This window comes from Quercus lobata, chromosome 7 (assembly GCF_001633185.2).
Source record: "Quercus lobata isolate SW786 chromosome 7, ValleyOak3.0 Primary Assembly, whole genome shotgun sequence".
In the NCBI taxonomy this organism is placed as follows: Eukaryota; Viridiplantae; Streptophyta; class Magnoliopsida; order Fagales; family Fagaceae; genus Quercus; species Quercus lobata.
Genome location: NC_044910.1, coordinates 48,894,698 through 48,911,854, shown reverse-complemented (window position 1 = coordinate 48,911,854; position 17,157 = coordinate 48,894,698). Strand labels below are relative to the sequence as shown.

The 17,157-nt window shown below is 37.8% G+C and overlaps 1 protein-coding gene across 1 annotated transcript; it reads left to right on the top strand.

The window, feature by feature from the left end:
• The first annotated feature begins 12,191 nt into the window (after positions 1–12,191).
• LOC115952189 (amino acid transporter AVT1D-like) lies at positions 12,192–17,157 on the top strand. Its single transcript, XM_031069266.1, has 11 exons — positions 12,192–12,574; positions 13,226–13,500; positions 14,015–14,229; positions 14,413–14,436; positions 14,543–14,723; positions 14,812–15,031; positions 15,281–15,416; positions 15,506–15,671; positions 16,177–16,220; positions 16,326–16,388; positions 16,479–17,157. Exons 1-11 carry the CDS (start codon positions 12,369–12,371, stop codon positions 16,572–16,574), a joined length of 1,626 nt encoding a protein of 541 aa, XP_030925126.1. The 5' UTR covers positions 12,192–12,368; the 3' UTR covers positions 16,575–17,157.

Below are 17,157 nucleotides of genomic sequence, written 5' to 3'. Positions count from 1 at the left end.
AATACTTTAGATAAGGCCACGTCAGAAGTCAAGATTGTTGTGGTTTTTTTGATAAGGCTGGGTGCCTGGGGGGTCGGGGGGTCCCAACTCCCAACTGATCCCGAAAGCCTACAAAAGGGTCCCAAACAAAACTAATAAAACTTCCAATGCGTGATTTATGAGTAAAAAAAGAAAAAAGAAAAAAAAAAAAAAATCCTCGACTCTGGGTCTTGGGGGTGATTTCGCGTAGGAGAAAGGAGCAAAAAAGAGCTTGATTTTACATTTTGTGAAGCCTATAAAAAGAATTTAAGCTAGAGCAGGCAAAAAAACCGCTTGAGCTGCCTAACCCGAGTCAACTCATGTGAATCCATTAAGTGAGGCGGGTTTGGTTAGGTGAGTTAGATAGATAATTTAGCAGGTCGGGTTGAATTGCAGGTTGAGATATTTCTAATCCACCACAATCTGACCCACCCACCTCTCTCTCTCTCTCTCTACACACACACACACACACTTTGTTATGTCACAAAACTCTACCTCACATATGCACCCATTTTATTTCTCTCATCTTTTTCTCTTTCTTTTTGTCTAGTGTGATAAAATTTTAGTGATGATGTGCATTAGATGCTATATTTCAGTTTCAACTAACTCGACTTTAATGATGTGCATCAGATGCTATTTTTTAACTAACTTTACTCTACTCCCCTCTCCTCCACTCCCCCTTAATCCAAACAGGCCCTGCTACATGTTAGCCATTTGGATTTAGCCACCTGAGAGGGAGGGTGATGTAGAACAGACAGCACATGCCTTCCTAGAGTAGCAGGGACGCAAGAAGTCACAATGCAAGATCAAAGGGGGGTGCCAGTAGAGGCCATCAATGTGACAGTGTCGGAATTGCATGAAATTTGGTAGGTTGAAGAGAAACGGCATTCTGATCCAGAATCACATAGATAAGCGTCACCTAAATTTAGGCGAATTCCTTCATTAAAGCCCTGAAAATAGTGTTTTTATTATTTATAGTAATATTTGTTTTTCTTTAATAACTTTTAGTTTAAAAGTCAGAATAAGGTCTCGTCTGTTTTGGAACGACCCTTAAGGTCAATAGTTTATGATTCTATATTTAACTCAATTTTGCCATTTTTGATAAATTTCGGTTTTTGTCACCTAATCGCGTAATTAGTGCAAATTAAGGTTTTAGACGTTTTTTTTTTTTTCTCTCAGTATTTATATGTTTTGTAACTGTCAGAGGCAAAACAGATTATTATCAATAAAATATAGACTTTTTGTCAAATTCTTTCTCTGGTAGATTCCAATTATCTTCTTGTGGATTCAAGGAAACCCCTCATAGATTCGAGGTTTACTACTAGAAATAAACAATTTAGTTTCTGTTCCATCAAAGAGAGCATCATGTGTGCTTTCTTCAGACTTCCACGACATCAGTTGGTATTAGAGACTTGACTTACCCTAGTCTGATGGCTAATCGGCAAGACGGTGACTACCAAAACAATAACAGCGATGACAACATCAACAACCCAGTCCTCACTAAGGCTAAGTTCCTTGATTTTCATGATGAAAATCAACAGTTTTATGATTCAACCCAACAAACTCTGAACCAGATTCAAGAAGCGCTTGTCATACCTTAATTGTGATGACGAAGAGAGACGTGATAACCGAGCACGTGGCCCTTCCCATCGCAGTCCAAATCGAAACAGGCAACATTACTACAACGAAGAGAATAGTGAGGACAAGGAGTACGCAAAAAGAATCCTTGGGAATCATCGTGGTCTTGCGAGGGATAATGACCAAGATTATCAGGAGAAGAGGGACTATCAGATGAAAGTAGAATTACCATCCTTTAATGGTAATGTCTGCATTGAAGGGTATTGTAGAGGACAAACAGGTGTGTTTGGTAGCTTACAAATTGAAGGGAGGAGTGTCTGCTTGGTGGGATTGTGTTCAATTAAACCATACCCATAAACGAAAGTTTCCAATATGATCATGGAGGAGGATGAAGAGATTAATGGCAGATCAGTTCTTACCACCAGATTACTAGCAGGAGTTGTTCAGACAGTATCAGGATTGCAAGTAAGGTACTCGGACAGTTAATGAGAACATGAAAGAGTTTGACAGATTGGTAAATCACAATGATTTGGAGGAAATTGAAGATTAATGGATATCCAAATTTGTACACAGGCTGCGAGTTTCCATCAGTGATCAGGTATCCCTACAAACCCTATATACTTTAAATGAGGCTATAACCTTATCCAAGAAAATAGAATATCAACATCTCAGGGCAGGTTCAAATTTTTCCAACCATAGTTTGGATTCATCTAGTTCCACTGCCAAAAAAAGTAAACAGTCTATGTTTACACCACAATCACAACCTATGGTTAGGGAGAATAGTGGTGTCAACCAGTCCACAGTGGCAGTGGCAGGTTCCGCAGTACAACCAATAGTGAATACCAACCCCTATATTAGGCCAACTAGAAATAAGTGCTACAAGTGTGGAGAACCAGGGCATCAATCTAGTACTTGCCCTAAACGAGCCGCAGTGAATCTAGTGATGGCAAAAGAGGATGAGGCAAAAGGCGAAAAGGAGGGTGAAGAGGTGTATAATTATGCTAATCCATATGCCTATGACCCCAATGAGGTTCAGGAAGACGAGGAAGGCATGTCATTAGGGAGGTCTTTAATGATTTAAAGTTGTTGCTTGCACCAAGGATGGATTACGGTGATTAGCGAAATGAGATATTCCAAGCGCATTACACCATCAATAAAAGGGTTTGTGACTTAATCATTGATAGTGGCAATATAGAGAATATCGCATCTAAGAGTTTGGTTACCAAGCTAGGACTAAAGATAGAAAAACATCCATCTACGTACAAAATAGGTTGGATCAAGAAAGGTATAAAAACTCTTGTTACTTAATGACGTCGTATTACTTTTTCTATGGGTAAATGCTATGTAGATGAAGTAGTTTGTGATGCTGTTGAAATGGATGCATGTCATTTAATATTGGGTAGACCTTGGTAGTGTGATGTAGATGCTACTCATAGGTGTAAGGATAATGTATATATGTTCTTTAAGAATGGTAGAAAAATTGTCTTTGGTCCTATTAAGGATAGCAATGTACCTAAAGCTTCTAAAGTGGAGGGAAAGCCATCTCTTCTCATAGTCAACAATAAGGATGAGCTTGACAAAGAGTGTAAGGAGATGAAATAGGTTTATGTAGTAGTGGTGACGAATGGAGAGCCAAAGAAGGTTGCTGAGATACCTGAGGAAATTCAACCATTGATCAAAGAGTTTGAGGAGCTTTTTCCAGAGGAGTTGCTCGCAGGTTTACCACTAATGTGCTATCCAATATTGCATTGATTTAGTTCCTGAAGCTAGTCTACCAAATCTGCCACATTACAGGATGAATCCTCAAGAGGGTCAAATTTTACAGGGGCAGGTGGATGAGTTTCTGAGCAAGGGATAGCTCAAGGAGAGTATGAGTCCATGTGCAGTATCAGCATTATTAACACTGAACAAGGATAGGGGCTGGCATGTGTGTGTCGATAGTTGAGCCATTAACAAGATCACAGTCAGGTATCGATTCCCTATTCCCCGACTGAATAACATGTTTGATATGCTGAGTGGTTCCAAGTGTTACACTAAACTAGATCTCAAGAGTGGGTATCACCAGATTCGGATCCGACTTGAAGATGAGTAGAAGACAACTTTCAAGATAAATGAGGGGTTGTAAGAGTGGATGGTGATGCCTTTTGGATTGTCCAATACTCCCAACACTTTCATGAGGCTTATGAATCAGGTATTGAAACCATTTATTGGGAGGTTTGTGGTAGTTTATTTTGACAATATCTTGATTTATAGTAAGACAGAAGTAGTCCACTATAATCATGTGCGAGAACTATTGACGGTATTGCAGACCAATGAGTTGTATATCAACTTGAAGAAGTGCAGCTTCTTGACTGATAAGTTACTATTCTTAGGGTATGCGGTCAGTGTGGATGGGATTCATATTGATGAGGATAAGGTCCGTGCAGTCAGAGAATGGCCAACCCCAAAGACAGTAAGTGATGTGCAAAACTTCCATGGGCTGGCAACCTTCTATCGAAGGTTTATTCGAGATTTCAGTAGCATAGTAGCCCCTATCACTGAGTGTCTGAAAAAGGGGAGGTTCTCATGGGGAAAGGAGGCAGAAAAGAGCGTTGCCTTGATCGAGGAGAAGTTGAGCACCACTTCAGTTTTGGCATTGCCTAACTTCAATAAGGTGTTTCAGGTGGAGTGTATTGCATCTATGATCAAGATAGGCGATGTTCTTTCACAAGACAACAGACCAATAGCATTCTTTAGTGAGAAAGTTTATGAAGCTCAAAGTAAATGGTCGGTCTATGAGCTAGAGTTCTTTGTTGTAGTACGAACTCTTAAGCATTGGGAGCACTACCTAATTCAAAGGTAGTTTGTATTATATACAAATCATTAACCATTAATGCACATCAATAGTCAAGCTGGCATTAACCAGATGCATGCTTAGTGGGTAGCTTATATACAGCGCTTTCATTTCACATTAAAGCACAAGTCTGGTGTCACTAATAAGGTGGCAAATGCGCTTAGCAAGCGAGCATCTTTGTTGACCACACTACGTATTAAAGTTATAGGGTTTGATTGCCTCAAGGAGCTATACCAGGATGATGTGGATTTTGGTGATATTTGGGGTAAGTGTTAACAAACTCATACTGCTGTTAATAGTATGTACATCCAGGATGGTTTCATCTTTCAGGATAATCAATTATGCATCCCTAAAAGTTCATTAAGGGAGCAAATTATTAAGGAGTTGCATGGTGGAGGTTTGGGTGGAAACATGAGCAGAGACAAGACTATAGCACTTGTGGAGGAGAGGTATTATTGGCCATAACTCAAGAGGGATGCTGGCAATCATGTGAGGAAGTGCCTAATTTGCCAAACTGCCAAGGGTCAATCTCAGAATACTGGTTTATACATGCCTTTACCAATTCCACTAGCACCATGGGAGGATCTCTCTGTGGATTTTATACTAGGTATTCCTCGAACCTAGGGAGGCATGGATTCTATTTTTGTTATGGATGACAGGTACTAGAAGATGTCCCTTTTCATAGCATGCAAGAAGAATTCAAATGCTACTCGAGTGGCCAATCTGTTCTTTAAAGAAGTTATGCGTTTGCATGGAGTGCCAAAGTCCATCACCTCTAACTATGATACCAATTTCATCAGTCACTTCTGGCAGACCTTATGGAAGCATTCTAACACTTCCCTGAATTACAAAAGCACCAGTCATCCTCAAAATGACGGCCAAACAAAAATGGTTAACTGAACTTTGGGGAATTTGATCTGGTGTGTCTCAGGAGGGAAGCCCAAGCAGTGGGATCTTGCACTATCCTAAGCAGAGTTTGCTTGCAATAGCTCAGTCAGCAAAAGCACTGGTAAGTCTTCATTTGCCATCATCTACTGCGTGCCCCCAAAACACGCTTTGGACTTGGTACCTTTACCTAAGCTTCCAGGAGTGAGTCAAGCTACATAGAATATGGCTGACCGTATTCAGGACATGCAAAAGGAGGTGAGGCAAAAACTTGAAGCTACAAATGCCAAGTACAGGGAAGCTGCTGATAAAAAAAGGCGTGAAAAGATCTTCAATGTTGGGGATTTAGTGTTGGTCTATCTTAGAAAGGAGAGGTTTCTTGTTGGTACCTACAACAAATTGAAGGACAAGAAATATGGGCTATTTCAGATTACTAAGAAGATTAACAACAATGCTTATGTGCTTGCTCTTCCTCCAGACATAAGCATTTCTTCTACCTTCATTGTTGCTGACTTGCATGATTATCATCCTCCTGATGAACCAGATAGTGGAAACTCGAGGTCAATTTCTTTTCAAGTGAGGGAGATTGATGTAGAACAGACAGCACATGCCTTCTTAGAGCAGTAGAAAGTCACAACGCAAGATCAAAGGAGGGTGCCACTAGAGGCCATCGGAGCGACAATGTTAGAATTGCATGAAATTTGGCAGGTTAAAAGGAAACGTCATTCTGATCCAAACTCATAATTTATGAATGTCGCCTAAATTTAGGCGAATTCCTTTGCTAAGGCCCCGAAAACAGTGTTTTTGCTATTTATAGTAATATTTGTCTTTCCTTAATAACTTTTGGTTTAAAATTCAAAATAAAGTTTCGTTTGTTTTGGAACAACCCTTAAGGTCAGTAGTTTATAATTCTGCATTTAACTCAATTTTGTCATTTTTGGTAAATTTCGGTATTTTGTCACCTAATCGCGTAATTAGTGCGAATTAGGGATTTACACTTTTTTTTTCTCAGTATTTATATGTTTGGTAGCCGTCAGAGGCAAAGCAAATTATTATCAATAAAATATAGACTTCTGCGACATCAGAGGAGGAGGGGTAGGGGTGTGCCACCAACTCGCCAAAACCAACCCGACCCAACCTACCAGGTTGGGTCGGTTTTTAGGGCTTGGTGGGTTGGGTTGGGTTACAAAATTTTTTTTTGATAGCGGGTTGGGTTGGGTTCGGGTCATAAAATTCCAAACCCGCCAAACCTGACCCGACCCACCCATATATTTAAAATATATTACATTATTAATAAATTTTTTTAAATAACCAGCTCTTCCTATCCTATATAAAAACCAATTAGTTCACACAAACCCTAGTAAATTACTATTGTTGTTTAGTCGTTAGTATTGTTTGCCTTTAAGGAATTACATTGATACTAATCTTTGGGCTTTTTTACTATATTTATGGCGTAAATACACTTTTGGTCCTTACATTTTGGGTCATTTCTTGATTTGGTTCCTAAACTGACTTTGCTCCTAGTTCAGTTCCTGAAATCAAAAAATCGATTCTATTTTAGTCCCTACCATCAACCCACTAACAGAAAAATCTGATGTGGCAAACAGCGTGTCCTACTTGCTGACATGGCACTGACGTGGCTATTAAAATAATAATAAAATATTTATTTAGCCTTTTTTAAATGCCAAATCAGCATTTCAATTTTTAGAAAAAGCCACCTCAGAAAATTTTATAAAAAAATTAAAGAAAAACCTTAAATTTAACTTAATTAAAAATTTTAATTAAAATTCTTTTTTTTTTCATAATGTTGTTCTTGTTCTTCAGCTTGTTCTTTGTGTTCTTCACAAACTAAACCCAGCAACCAGCAACCAAAAACTCAAACCCATCACAAGAACACAAATCCAGCAACCAAGAACTCAAATCAGAAGAACACAAACCAAGAACTCACCCATCACAAGAACACGAACCCATCAACCAAGAACTCAAATCACAAGAGCACAAACCCAGCAACCAAGAACTCAATTCACAAGAACACAAACCAAGAACTCACCCATCACAAGAACACGAACCCAACAACCAAGAACTCAAATCACAAGAGCAATAACCCAGCTACCAAGAACTCAAACCCATATCAGAAGAACACATACACCAGCTCCTGCTCCGGTCGTATCTCTATCCTCTCCCAACTAGGGCTGTACACGGTGCGGTGCGGCCGGTTTTGGGGGGCTTTTTTGCACCGCACCTACAGGGGCAGTTTTCCCCCATCCTTGACCAGACCTCACTTGTGGAGGGTTGGGAATCGGTCTACATAAGGTGCGGTGTAAGATACCGGTTCGATGCGGTTAGTTAGGTTAATTTCTCATTTTTTCAGGTACCAAACACAATGCAATTAACAACCCCAAACCACATCATGCTCATTAAAAAAAAAAAAAAAACCTAAATATTCTGTAAACAAAAAAACGAAAGAAAACTACAAACAAATTCACAATCTTTTCCCAAACCTAACCCATTTCCAATAAATAAATAAATAAACCCAAATAAAAAACTAAACCAAACCCATAAAAGATCAAACAAACACTATTGAAAATAAATCACATAAACCAACCTAGTAGAAAATCATTGCATTTGTATGGAGAAGCTTCTGAACTCTGAAGTCAGAACATCACTAGAAATTGACGGAAGACGAGGAGAGAGAGAGAGAGCAAATGTGAAGATTTTGTTGATGGGATTGGGAATCTGGGAGAGGGAGACTGACAAGAGTGAGGGAGAGGAAGAGAGGGGATGGGTAAATAATCCTAGGGTTTAAAATTAAAACGTCGTCATTAATGGCTTACAATAGTTTTTTTTTTTTTTTAATCGATTATAAATCGACGTCGTTTTGGAGCTTGTATTAAAATTTAATATCAGGTTTTAAAACGACGTCGTTTTAGTGCCAAATTATATATATAAATATATATATATATATATATTAAAAAAAAAAGAAAAAAAGAAGAAGAAGAAAACCTAAACTCACACAGCGCCGTTTTCTTAGTCTTCTTCTACCTTGCTTCTTTATCTTTCATGTCTGGTTTCAATTTTCTTCTCTTTGCAGTTTACACTGATACATATATTTTAAATCATAGTGTGTGTATATATATACCGGTGTGGTGTGGTTTCTCGTCGGAGTGCAAAATAGCCACCACTCGCCACACCGGTTGTCTTCGGTTTACCCATATCGCCGCCGATCACTGCACCGGACACCTACGATGAGGCTTGGAAGCGGTTGAATCGGTTCGTTGCGGCCGGTTTCATCGATGCCGGTCAAATCCTGAACAGGCCTACTCCCAACCCATACACCAAACCCAACCCAACAAAAACTCCAATGGCAGCTCCTGGCTCTTCGTCTCCCACGACCTGGCCGATCCTGACTCAGTCATCTCCCTCCTCTTCCCTGACTCACCAACTCGCTCTGAACTCGAACCCGAGTCTGAACTCATCCTCCACTTCGAACTGCTCATCGTTGCTGTGGAGTGCAAAGACCTTGCCTCGGCTCAGTCGCTAGTCTCCACGGCGAGGTCGGCCGGGTTCAGAGAATCCGACATAACCAACGCGAACAACAAGCACCTAATCATCGCGATCCGCTGCTCGATCCGACTGGAGGTTCTGTTGGGGAGCACCGAGTCCGTCATGGTCTCATTGGAATTCGTTCGGTACCTCGTCTGCGTGGCCAACTAGAAAATGGAAGAGACAGAGAAAGAGAGGACCTGAAAAAGAAAAAAAAAAGTTTTGAAAAAGTTTTTTCTTTTTTTGTTTTTGATTTTGAATTTGAATTTTTTCAGTTTAATTTTTTTAAAATTTTTTTTTATTTTTTTATTAATTAAAATGTTGATTTGTCATTAAAACGCTGACATGGATGCTGACGTGGTATTTTTTAATAATATTTTAATAGCCATGTCAGCAAGTAGGACACGCCGTTTGCCACATCAGATTTTTCTATTAGTGGATTGACGGCAGGGACTAAAATAGAATCGATTTTTTGATTTCAGGGACTGACTTAGGAGCAAAATCAGTTTAGGGATCAAATCGAGAAATGACCTAAAATGTAGGGACCAAAAGTGTATTTACACCTATATTTATATTTATATTTTTTTTACTCAATTTAATAATAATAGTAATAAATAAAAAAAATTCCAACCCATAGGTTCAACCTGACTCATGTGGGTTGGGTTGGGTTGGGTTGGACTTATGTGATGGGTTGGGTTGGGTTTAATTTTTTATAACCCACCATCGTGGATTGGGTCAAAAAATCCCCTTAACCTGACTCAACCCAACCCATGCACACCTCTAGGGAGGGGAGTAGAGTGGAGTTGGGAGGAAAATATTCTATTTTTCAGCTAACTCTACTCTACACTACTCCCCTCCACTCCCCCTCAATCCAAACAGGTCTTGTTACATGTCAGCCATTTGGATTTGGCCACCCCAAATCCCTTCCTAATTCCCTTCACTATTGTTTTCCATTCCCCTCCCAGCACGTCATTTTGTTATGTTCTAGAAGGATGAGTCATGAGTGGTTATAAGTTGAAGACATCGAGTTAAAAGTTGCACATAGAGGAAGAACTCCTAAGATGATAAATGATTGTGTTAGATCAGATTTAGTTAGTTATTATTATTTGAATCCCTTTTAAGAGTTGGGCTAGCAGTAGAAGTTATCAATAAATAGACATCTCCTAATCTTTAGGAGAAGTGATAGATCCATTTAGTTGATTTATTTTGGGATTAGTATTCGAATGCAGTTGCACTTATCGTATTGCATCTGTCATTGTTTTTTGTTATGCTTCATATTGGATTTGTTCATATTTTACTATTAACTTCTGTGATTTGTTTGTATTTTTAGTGCCTATAAGAATTACACCTATTAAAATTTTCTATCGATAATCCTGCATGCACTATATATATACCTTGAATTTTTTTTTTTTTTTTTTTTTTTTTTTTATCTTACCTTGAATTTTTCTTGAATTGTATATCAACATGATAGTTTTATTTTGTACACACATATATAATATTTATTTATTAATTATTACTTATACATGGAATGTTTGTTGTAGGGGTAAAATTCCCAAATCAAACAATGGGTCTTGGGCCCCATACAGAGTCCAGCCACGGCCGAGGAGAAAGTGGGGCGCCAAAAGGACTTCCGGCCCAACACTGATGAGTCCAAACTTATTTAAAAAAAAGGTTCGAGGATGAATGTCTCCTCGGATGTGCCAAATACGGACCAAACATGCACCCTATCCATAATAAGGAATCACTCCAACGAATATTGGTAGTAAGGATGAGCCTCACAAAGCTGGGAGAAGGAAGAGAATATAGGATGTCCAGGAGGAGACCACAACTGCAGCATTAAATGCAGGGAAGCTACTTTTCTGGCCACATTAATGTGGAGAGGACAGGCGAACAGTGTTACCTTGGCCACTACAACTCACAGAAAGGTAGGGTAGATGTCCGATGGGATGGGCACTCAAGTGAAGGCCCAGATGATCGACAAATGTAAGGCTCTGATTACTTTAAGGAGACTATATAAGAGAAGGGCATCCCCATGAAGGGGGGATCGAAAAAAAGGAAGAAGAAAGAAGGAGAGAGAGAGAGAGAGAAAGACTATAGCCTTTGATCAGGAACAGAAGTGCACCCCCCACGTCTCCTCGGACCGAACATCCCGTGGACATAAAGGAGATATTCTTACGTGCAATCACTGCATGATCCAAAATTAACTAACGCTCACTTCGTTAAGGCCTAGTTCTGTAATCCGTTCTCTACAAATTCATTGTCTAGGGCTCTTTGGGCCAGAATCACCTATCTGCTGGGCCTGGGCCCCAAAAATAGACCCTACATTTGTAATTTTGATTTAACATATGATATTTTCTTACGTAAACAAAAATATTTACATCAAATAAGTCTTTACATCTTTGCAAAAAAAAAAAAAAAAAAGATAAGTCTTGACATGTCTAAAAATATACAAGTCAATTTAATAAAAATAAGATATAATTAAATTATGTATGGTATACATTAAATACACTTTAATTTAATGGGTTATGTATGACATAAGAGTAATTAGAGAGAATAAAAAATACATTAGTCAATTTTATAAATATATTACATATTTTTAGTGAAAATCTAAGAGGGGCCATTAATGGAATTTATGTCCAAGATTATTTATTTTTACCAAAAATACAAGGGGGGAGGATTTTTGAAAAGCCAAGAGGTCATAGTCCTCATTTGTAATCTCGTTTGGCTACATAATGAACTTGCCTAATATCCTTGGTCCTCTTTTTTTGCGGCATAAAACCTGGGTCATTCTTCTAGCTCATGGTCCTCATTTACTAGCATCTAGCTAAGAAAGATTAACAAAATGTTAAATATCAGTGCATACTCTGATGTTGTACACAACCACACACATACTTTGTATTGATGTCATGATTTAGTTTAAAACATGTTAAGCTGAATCGTAATGGTGTGTGTTACAGTTGTGTGTGAAATAAACACTATTCTTAACAAAAAGTCTGAAAGTGTAATAAAATGATACCAAATCTGACTATACGATTACCTTTGTCATTGGCATCCTAATTTCCTTATAAAATAATACCAAATCTGGCTTTACTAGTGGCAATTTGGCATCTAATTTCCTTATAAAATATATTACCAAATCTGACTATACCATTGGCATCCTAATAACAATGAAACTTTGTCGAATTTGGACAAAAAAAAAAAAAAAACATGTACAGCTCCAACATCGGATCTCCTCGTATCTTTCACATGCATGGTATCTATTCATAGTAAAACTAAAAACAACAACGCGTGTACACTCACACAAGATCTTAGCCACCTATATTTCTCACGCATATCTTTACTATAAACTAGGATCCCCGATTAGCTCGGCATCCTTAGGTACTTGAAACCAATCCAAGCCAAAACAGTATAAGGTTGTGTTTGGCAGTAGAACGAGTTTTTCCCCCTGTGAAACCTTAACGTGAGGTATCAAGAGATATAGAAACTGTTCTATATAAGGTGGTGTTTGTATATGGTGTTTGAATCCACGAGGAGAAAAGGGATGAAAGTGGACGAAGAATTGGGTCGGGACCTCGTGGACGAGTGGAACTCTGATGATGAAGAAAACCAGGCCAAAACAATAGGTGAGAATGAGGACGAGACTGAATCTGAGGCCACAGGTTCCTCACCAAGTCAATCTGATAACGCCATGGACATCCCATGGCCTCAAAGCTACAGGTACTATATTTACGTTTTTTCTCCCCTCTTATTTCATGTATTTAATTTGCTAGCAAAATGTCAAGAGCTGAAGCTAAAAAGATAATTCGCTGTTGTGAAATGAAAAAAAGACTCAGATTTGAATTTTCAATGACAATTCTTCTTTGTTGGCAGTTCAACAAAAATTGTGCTTCTTGCATTGAACTGCTTTAAGTTAAAAAGGTCAAGATTTTAGGGTATTAGGTACTCGTTAGGGTGCAGCTAGTGGATGGAGGCTTGGGATGAGTTGTAGACCCAAACATCCTGAGTTCTATCCCCATTAGGAGTTCCCTTGAATTTCCTGATACCTTGGTCCTTGGTGAGGTTTCATGTTCTCTCAGTTTGAGGGGTGCAAAGGCAAAAATGGCGAATTTAACTCCCATCATCATAGGCATTGGCATGTCTTCTTGTTATTAGCATCACTATGAAAGCAAAAAGGCACAATAATAAATCAATTCTTTGATTTTTGTTTAATATGAGCAAGAAAAAGTACTTTTCTAATCTTAATTTAGTGGCATGAACCAATAATTTATAACAGATTAATATTACAGGTAGAGTTAAGAAGCAACAAAAAAGAAAGATTAAGCCGATTGTATCATAACATATTGACTTCCCTTTGTTAAATCTGTGCAGGCAGTCTATGGACATGTTTACAAGTGTTACCCCACCCTCCATTAGTTTTCTAAGGGGGCCTAGCTTGACAGGAGTAAGTAGCTTTCTTTCCACAGCATACAAGAGGCCACAGCCACAACCATTGGAGCGTGATTCTTCGCTGAGTAAACCTCTCATTTCTGAAGATCCTACCACACCACCTGTGAAGTTATCTGCATCTACTTACTCCAAACTTTCTATCAGTGGATTGCCACCACCGCAGGAGCAGTGTTCATTTTCTCAATCAGTCATTAATGGTAAAAAAGAATCATTAGTGACTCCCTTTCTCTTTAGTTTTATCACTATGTATAAACCAAATTGATTCTTCATTCTGTCAGGGATTTAATTTGTTAGAAACCTCTTTATTGCCCAAACTTCTCATTGAAAAATTATAACAGAAATATAGTTGACACCCTTCAACTATTTCCCTAACAATTAATTTTAACAAAATTAATATAACAACTAGTGTTCATCAAGCATTTGTTTTTTTTTTTTTTTAAATTTATTTTGATATATAGTATATAACAATTAGCATGCAGTTATATTCCTTGTACTTTCATTAGAGCTTTAATTATGGACTTCATATCTACAATCCATTCCCATGTCCTTCAAGTCTTCCTCATCGATCTACTTCAAATCCTTTTTTAAACTATTTTTTTCTCCACTTCTTAATGTATACATTGTTGAGGCTAATCTCATTGGTTCAACAATTATTACAATTCTATCTCCATAGTTTCCTCTGAAAAAAGATCCTCATTTCCTTATATGCAGGAATCAATATTCTATGCGGCATAGGACTCCTTACAACTCCATATGCAATCAAAGAAGGAGGGTGGTTGAGCCTTATCTTTCTCGTGATATTCGCTGTCTTTTGTTGCTATACTGGAGTTTTATTGAAGGAATGTTTAGAAAGCTCTCCTGGACTCAAAACCTACCCAGATATAGGGCAGGCTGCTTTTGGGTTAGCTGGTCGATTAGGGATAGCTGTAAGTCCAATATGAATATGAAATGGCCAATTTTTAAATAAGCATGCTTGTATATATAAGCATATATTAAATGTTGTTATGTATGCACATATAACAAGCATGACTACCATTGAGCTTGCATCTACAAGCAGAAACCTTTGCTGTTTGGAAGCCTAATTGACACTTGGTTTTGTTCCAATGCAGATATTTTTGTATGTAGAACTATATGTAAGTGCAAAAAATTCTTCCCTAATATGTATTTCACAGTTTTCTCTACCTTTTTTGGTCCCTTGCCTTTCTTATGCTCTGAATGGTGAATAGCTGTGGTTTACAGGCTTCTTGTGTGGAATACATTATTATGATGAGCGATAACTTGGCATCATTGTTCCCAGATACCTATATCAGTCTTGCTGGAATCCATCTTGAATCTCATCAAGTTTTTGCAATCACATCTACTCTTATTGTTCTTCCAACTGTTTGGCTTAAAAATCTGAGCTTGCTCTCATACCTTTCAGGTTTTCTTATCCATCTTATTGCTTTCATTTATTTATTTTTAAGTTGTATATTTTGCTTAGCTGCTGGTCTTAAATGCTGTGTGTTCAGGAGGAGGAGTAGTTGCATCAATCCTGGTGGCACTTTGTTTATTATGGGTTGGAGTGGTGGACCAAGTTGGATTTCACCCAAGTGGAACAGCTTTAGACCTCACAAACCTATCTGTTACAATTGGTATCTTTGGATTCAGCTATGCTGGCCATTCGGTTTTTCCAAATATCTATTCTTCAATGAAAGAACCGTCACGATTTCCATCAGTTTTAATAGTCAGGTGACCAAACATTGTCCTTTTTTTTAATGAAACTATTCACAATGTTGTCTCAATTAACATTTTTGGATGGTTCTATACATAAACCTTATGAGGAAAGAAATGACATATTCCTTAATTGAAAAATTACATTATTTTCAAGAATTTCCAAGATCATTTGCCTCCTTTATAAAGTAATGAAAATCCCCTCCCCAACCCCCCACGCCCCTAATTGCATGACAGCTTTGCTAATATTTGTTTCCTCTGCCACAGCTTTATTTTTTGCTTCATTATGTGCACTGGGGTAGCAATATGTGGCTTTCTAATGTTTGGTGACTCAATCGAATCTCAGTTCACTTTAAACATGCCCAGCGAATATCTTGCTTCTAAAATTGCAGTCTGGACCATGGTATGATAGAAAACACATTTTTATTTATTTAGTTTTTCTGAATTTATATTTTCTGCACAGTATCATCATGCGATTAATGGATTTTATAGGTTGTGAACCCACTGACAAAGTATGCCTTGACACTGACACCCATCACAATGAGTATAGAGGAACTCTTGCCTCAAGCCCAGCTTAGATCTTACAGTGTAGTGCTTCTCATCAGAACAATTTTAGTATTTTCAACTTTGGCAGTGGCATTGACTGTTCCCTTTTTCGGTGAGCGTCTCTTGCGCTGCTTATCTACGTTGGTTTTGAATGTTCGTTTTCTTACCCAAAAAATAAATGTTTCTTTGATACCTGAGTCCTGAATTTGTGTTCTAAGCTTGTAAGGACAAAAAATATGAGAGATGTGCCAATTAAGCTATAAGGCTCTTGATAATATTTTAATTTAGTCCAATATTTTAATTTAATATGTTTTCAATTTAGTCATTCTGTATAATTCTGTCCAATTTTGCTGTTAAGTTTAATATTTTTGGGTGTCATTTTGGCGGATTTGATGGTTCAGATCGGACAGAAGAACTACATTAGAAACGATGGTAGTTACAAAGACATTGAAAAAATGGAACTTAAAGGACTGAATTAAAAACATGTTAAAGTTAAATGGTGTAATTTGAGATTTACTAAAACATTGATATGAATCGTAATCAAAATAGAATTACATCAAACATTGATAGGAGTCGTCCGTTGTCTGCTAAGCTGTTTTTTGTCAATTGGACTGCAGCTATCGTGATGGCATTAATAGGATCTTTACTTGCAATGTTAATTGTAAGTCCTCTCTTCATATGTATACCTCAATTTTAATTCGTCATAGTTATAGCCTATAAACATGGGGAACTTTGAATAAATTATCTATATAATTTTTCATGGCAGGCTCTTATCTTTCCATGCGCTTGTTATCTTAAATTACTCAGAGGTAAATTGACGAAGTTGAAGGTAAGAATTCAATATCATAGAAGTAATTATTCTATGTCTTATATTGTAACCCGTTCCATGACTAAATCAATTCTTGACATTCTTTTTCAGATTGCAAGTTGCATGTTGGTTATAAGTGTGGGTTTGGTCTGTGCTTGCGTTGGCACATATTCATCAATTACAAGACTAGCTGGCAAAATAGCTTGATTAAAGAACAGGGCATATCTATGGTCTAATCTCGTTTCTTATCCTGAAGAGCGGAAAACAAAGCTGCCTTAGTAAGTTCTCAACTACAGTAAAGAACGTCAACATTTCAATGAGATTCAACCAACAAAGACAGATCGGATGAAGGAATCTTGATATGCAGTGGCGCCAAGAGGATATGGTTTATCTTAAGCACTTTATATGTATAATCATTAGCATCCATAGATCAATTGTTAATGAAAGAATCCAACAAAAAGGATTTGAACATGTATTATTAAACGGAACTCGTGTTGTAAAAGCGGAAGCTCTCTCTTTGGATGGGGAATTCAACAGCTGTTGTCACCATGTTGATACAGCAAATCCATGCATTTGAATTCTGGTGCAGACTCATTAGTAGGTTGAGGAATTGATTTATCAACAAAGCAAAGCTTATTCTTTGCAATGAGAGTCATGGTCATAGATCATGACCAGGTCTAATACCATATTGCAGTATTGCACATACAAGAAATGAAACAAAGAGAATTGAGATAGGAAAATTGGAGAGAAAACCAATTCTACTGCAATCTGTACAAGTACCTCTGCTATT

What these genes read in the sequence shown, in the direction of transcription:
- LOC115952189 (XM_031069266.1), top strand. Translation starts at nt 12,369, where the DNA reads ATGGTGTTTGAATCCACGAGGAGAAAAGGGATGAAAGTGGACGAAGAA. An exon ending in ATTGACTGTTCCCTTTTTCG is followed by an intron (nt 15,672 to 16,176) that starts GTGAGCGTCTCT and finishes ATTGGACTGCAG; the next exon opens with CTATCGTGATGGCATTAATA. An exon ending in GTAAATTGACGAAGTTGAAG is followed by an intron (nt 16,389 to 16,478) that starts GTAAGAATTCAA and finishes ATTCTTTTTCAG; the next exon opens with ATTGCAAGTTGCATGTTGGT.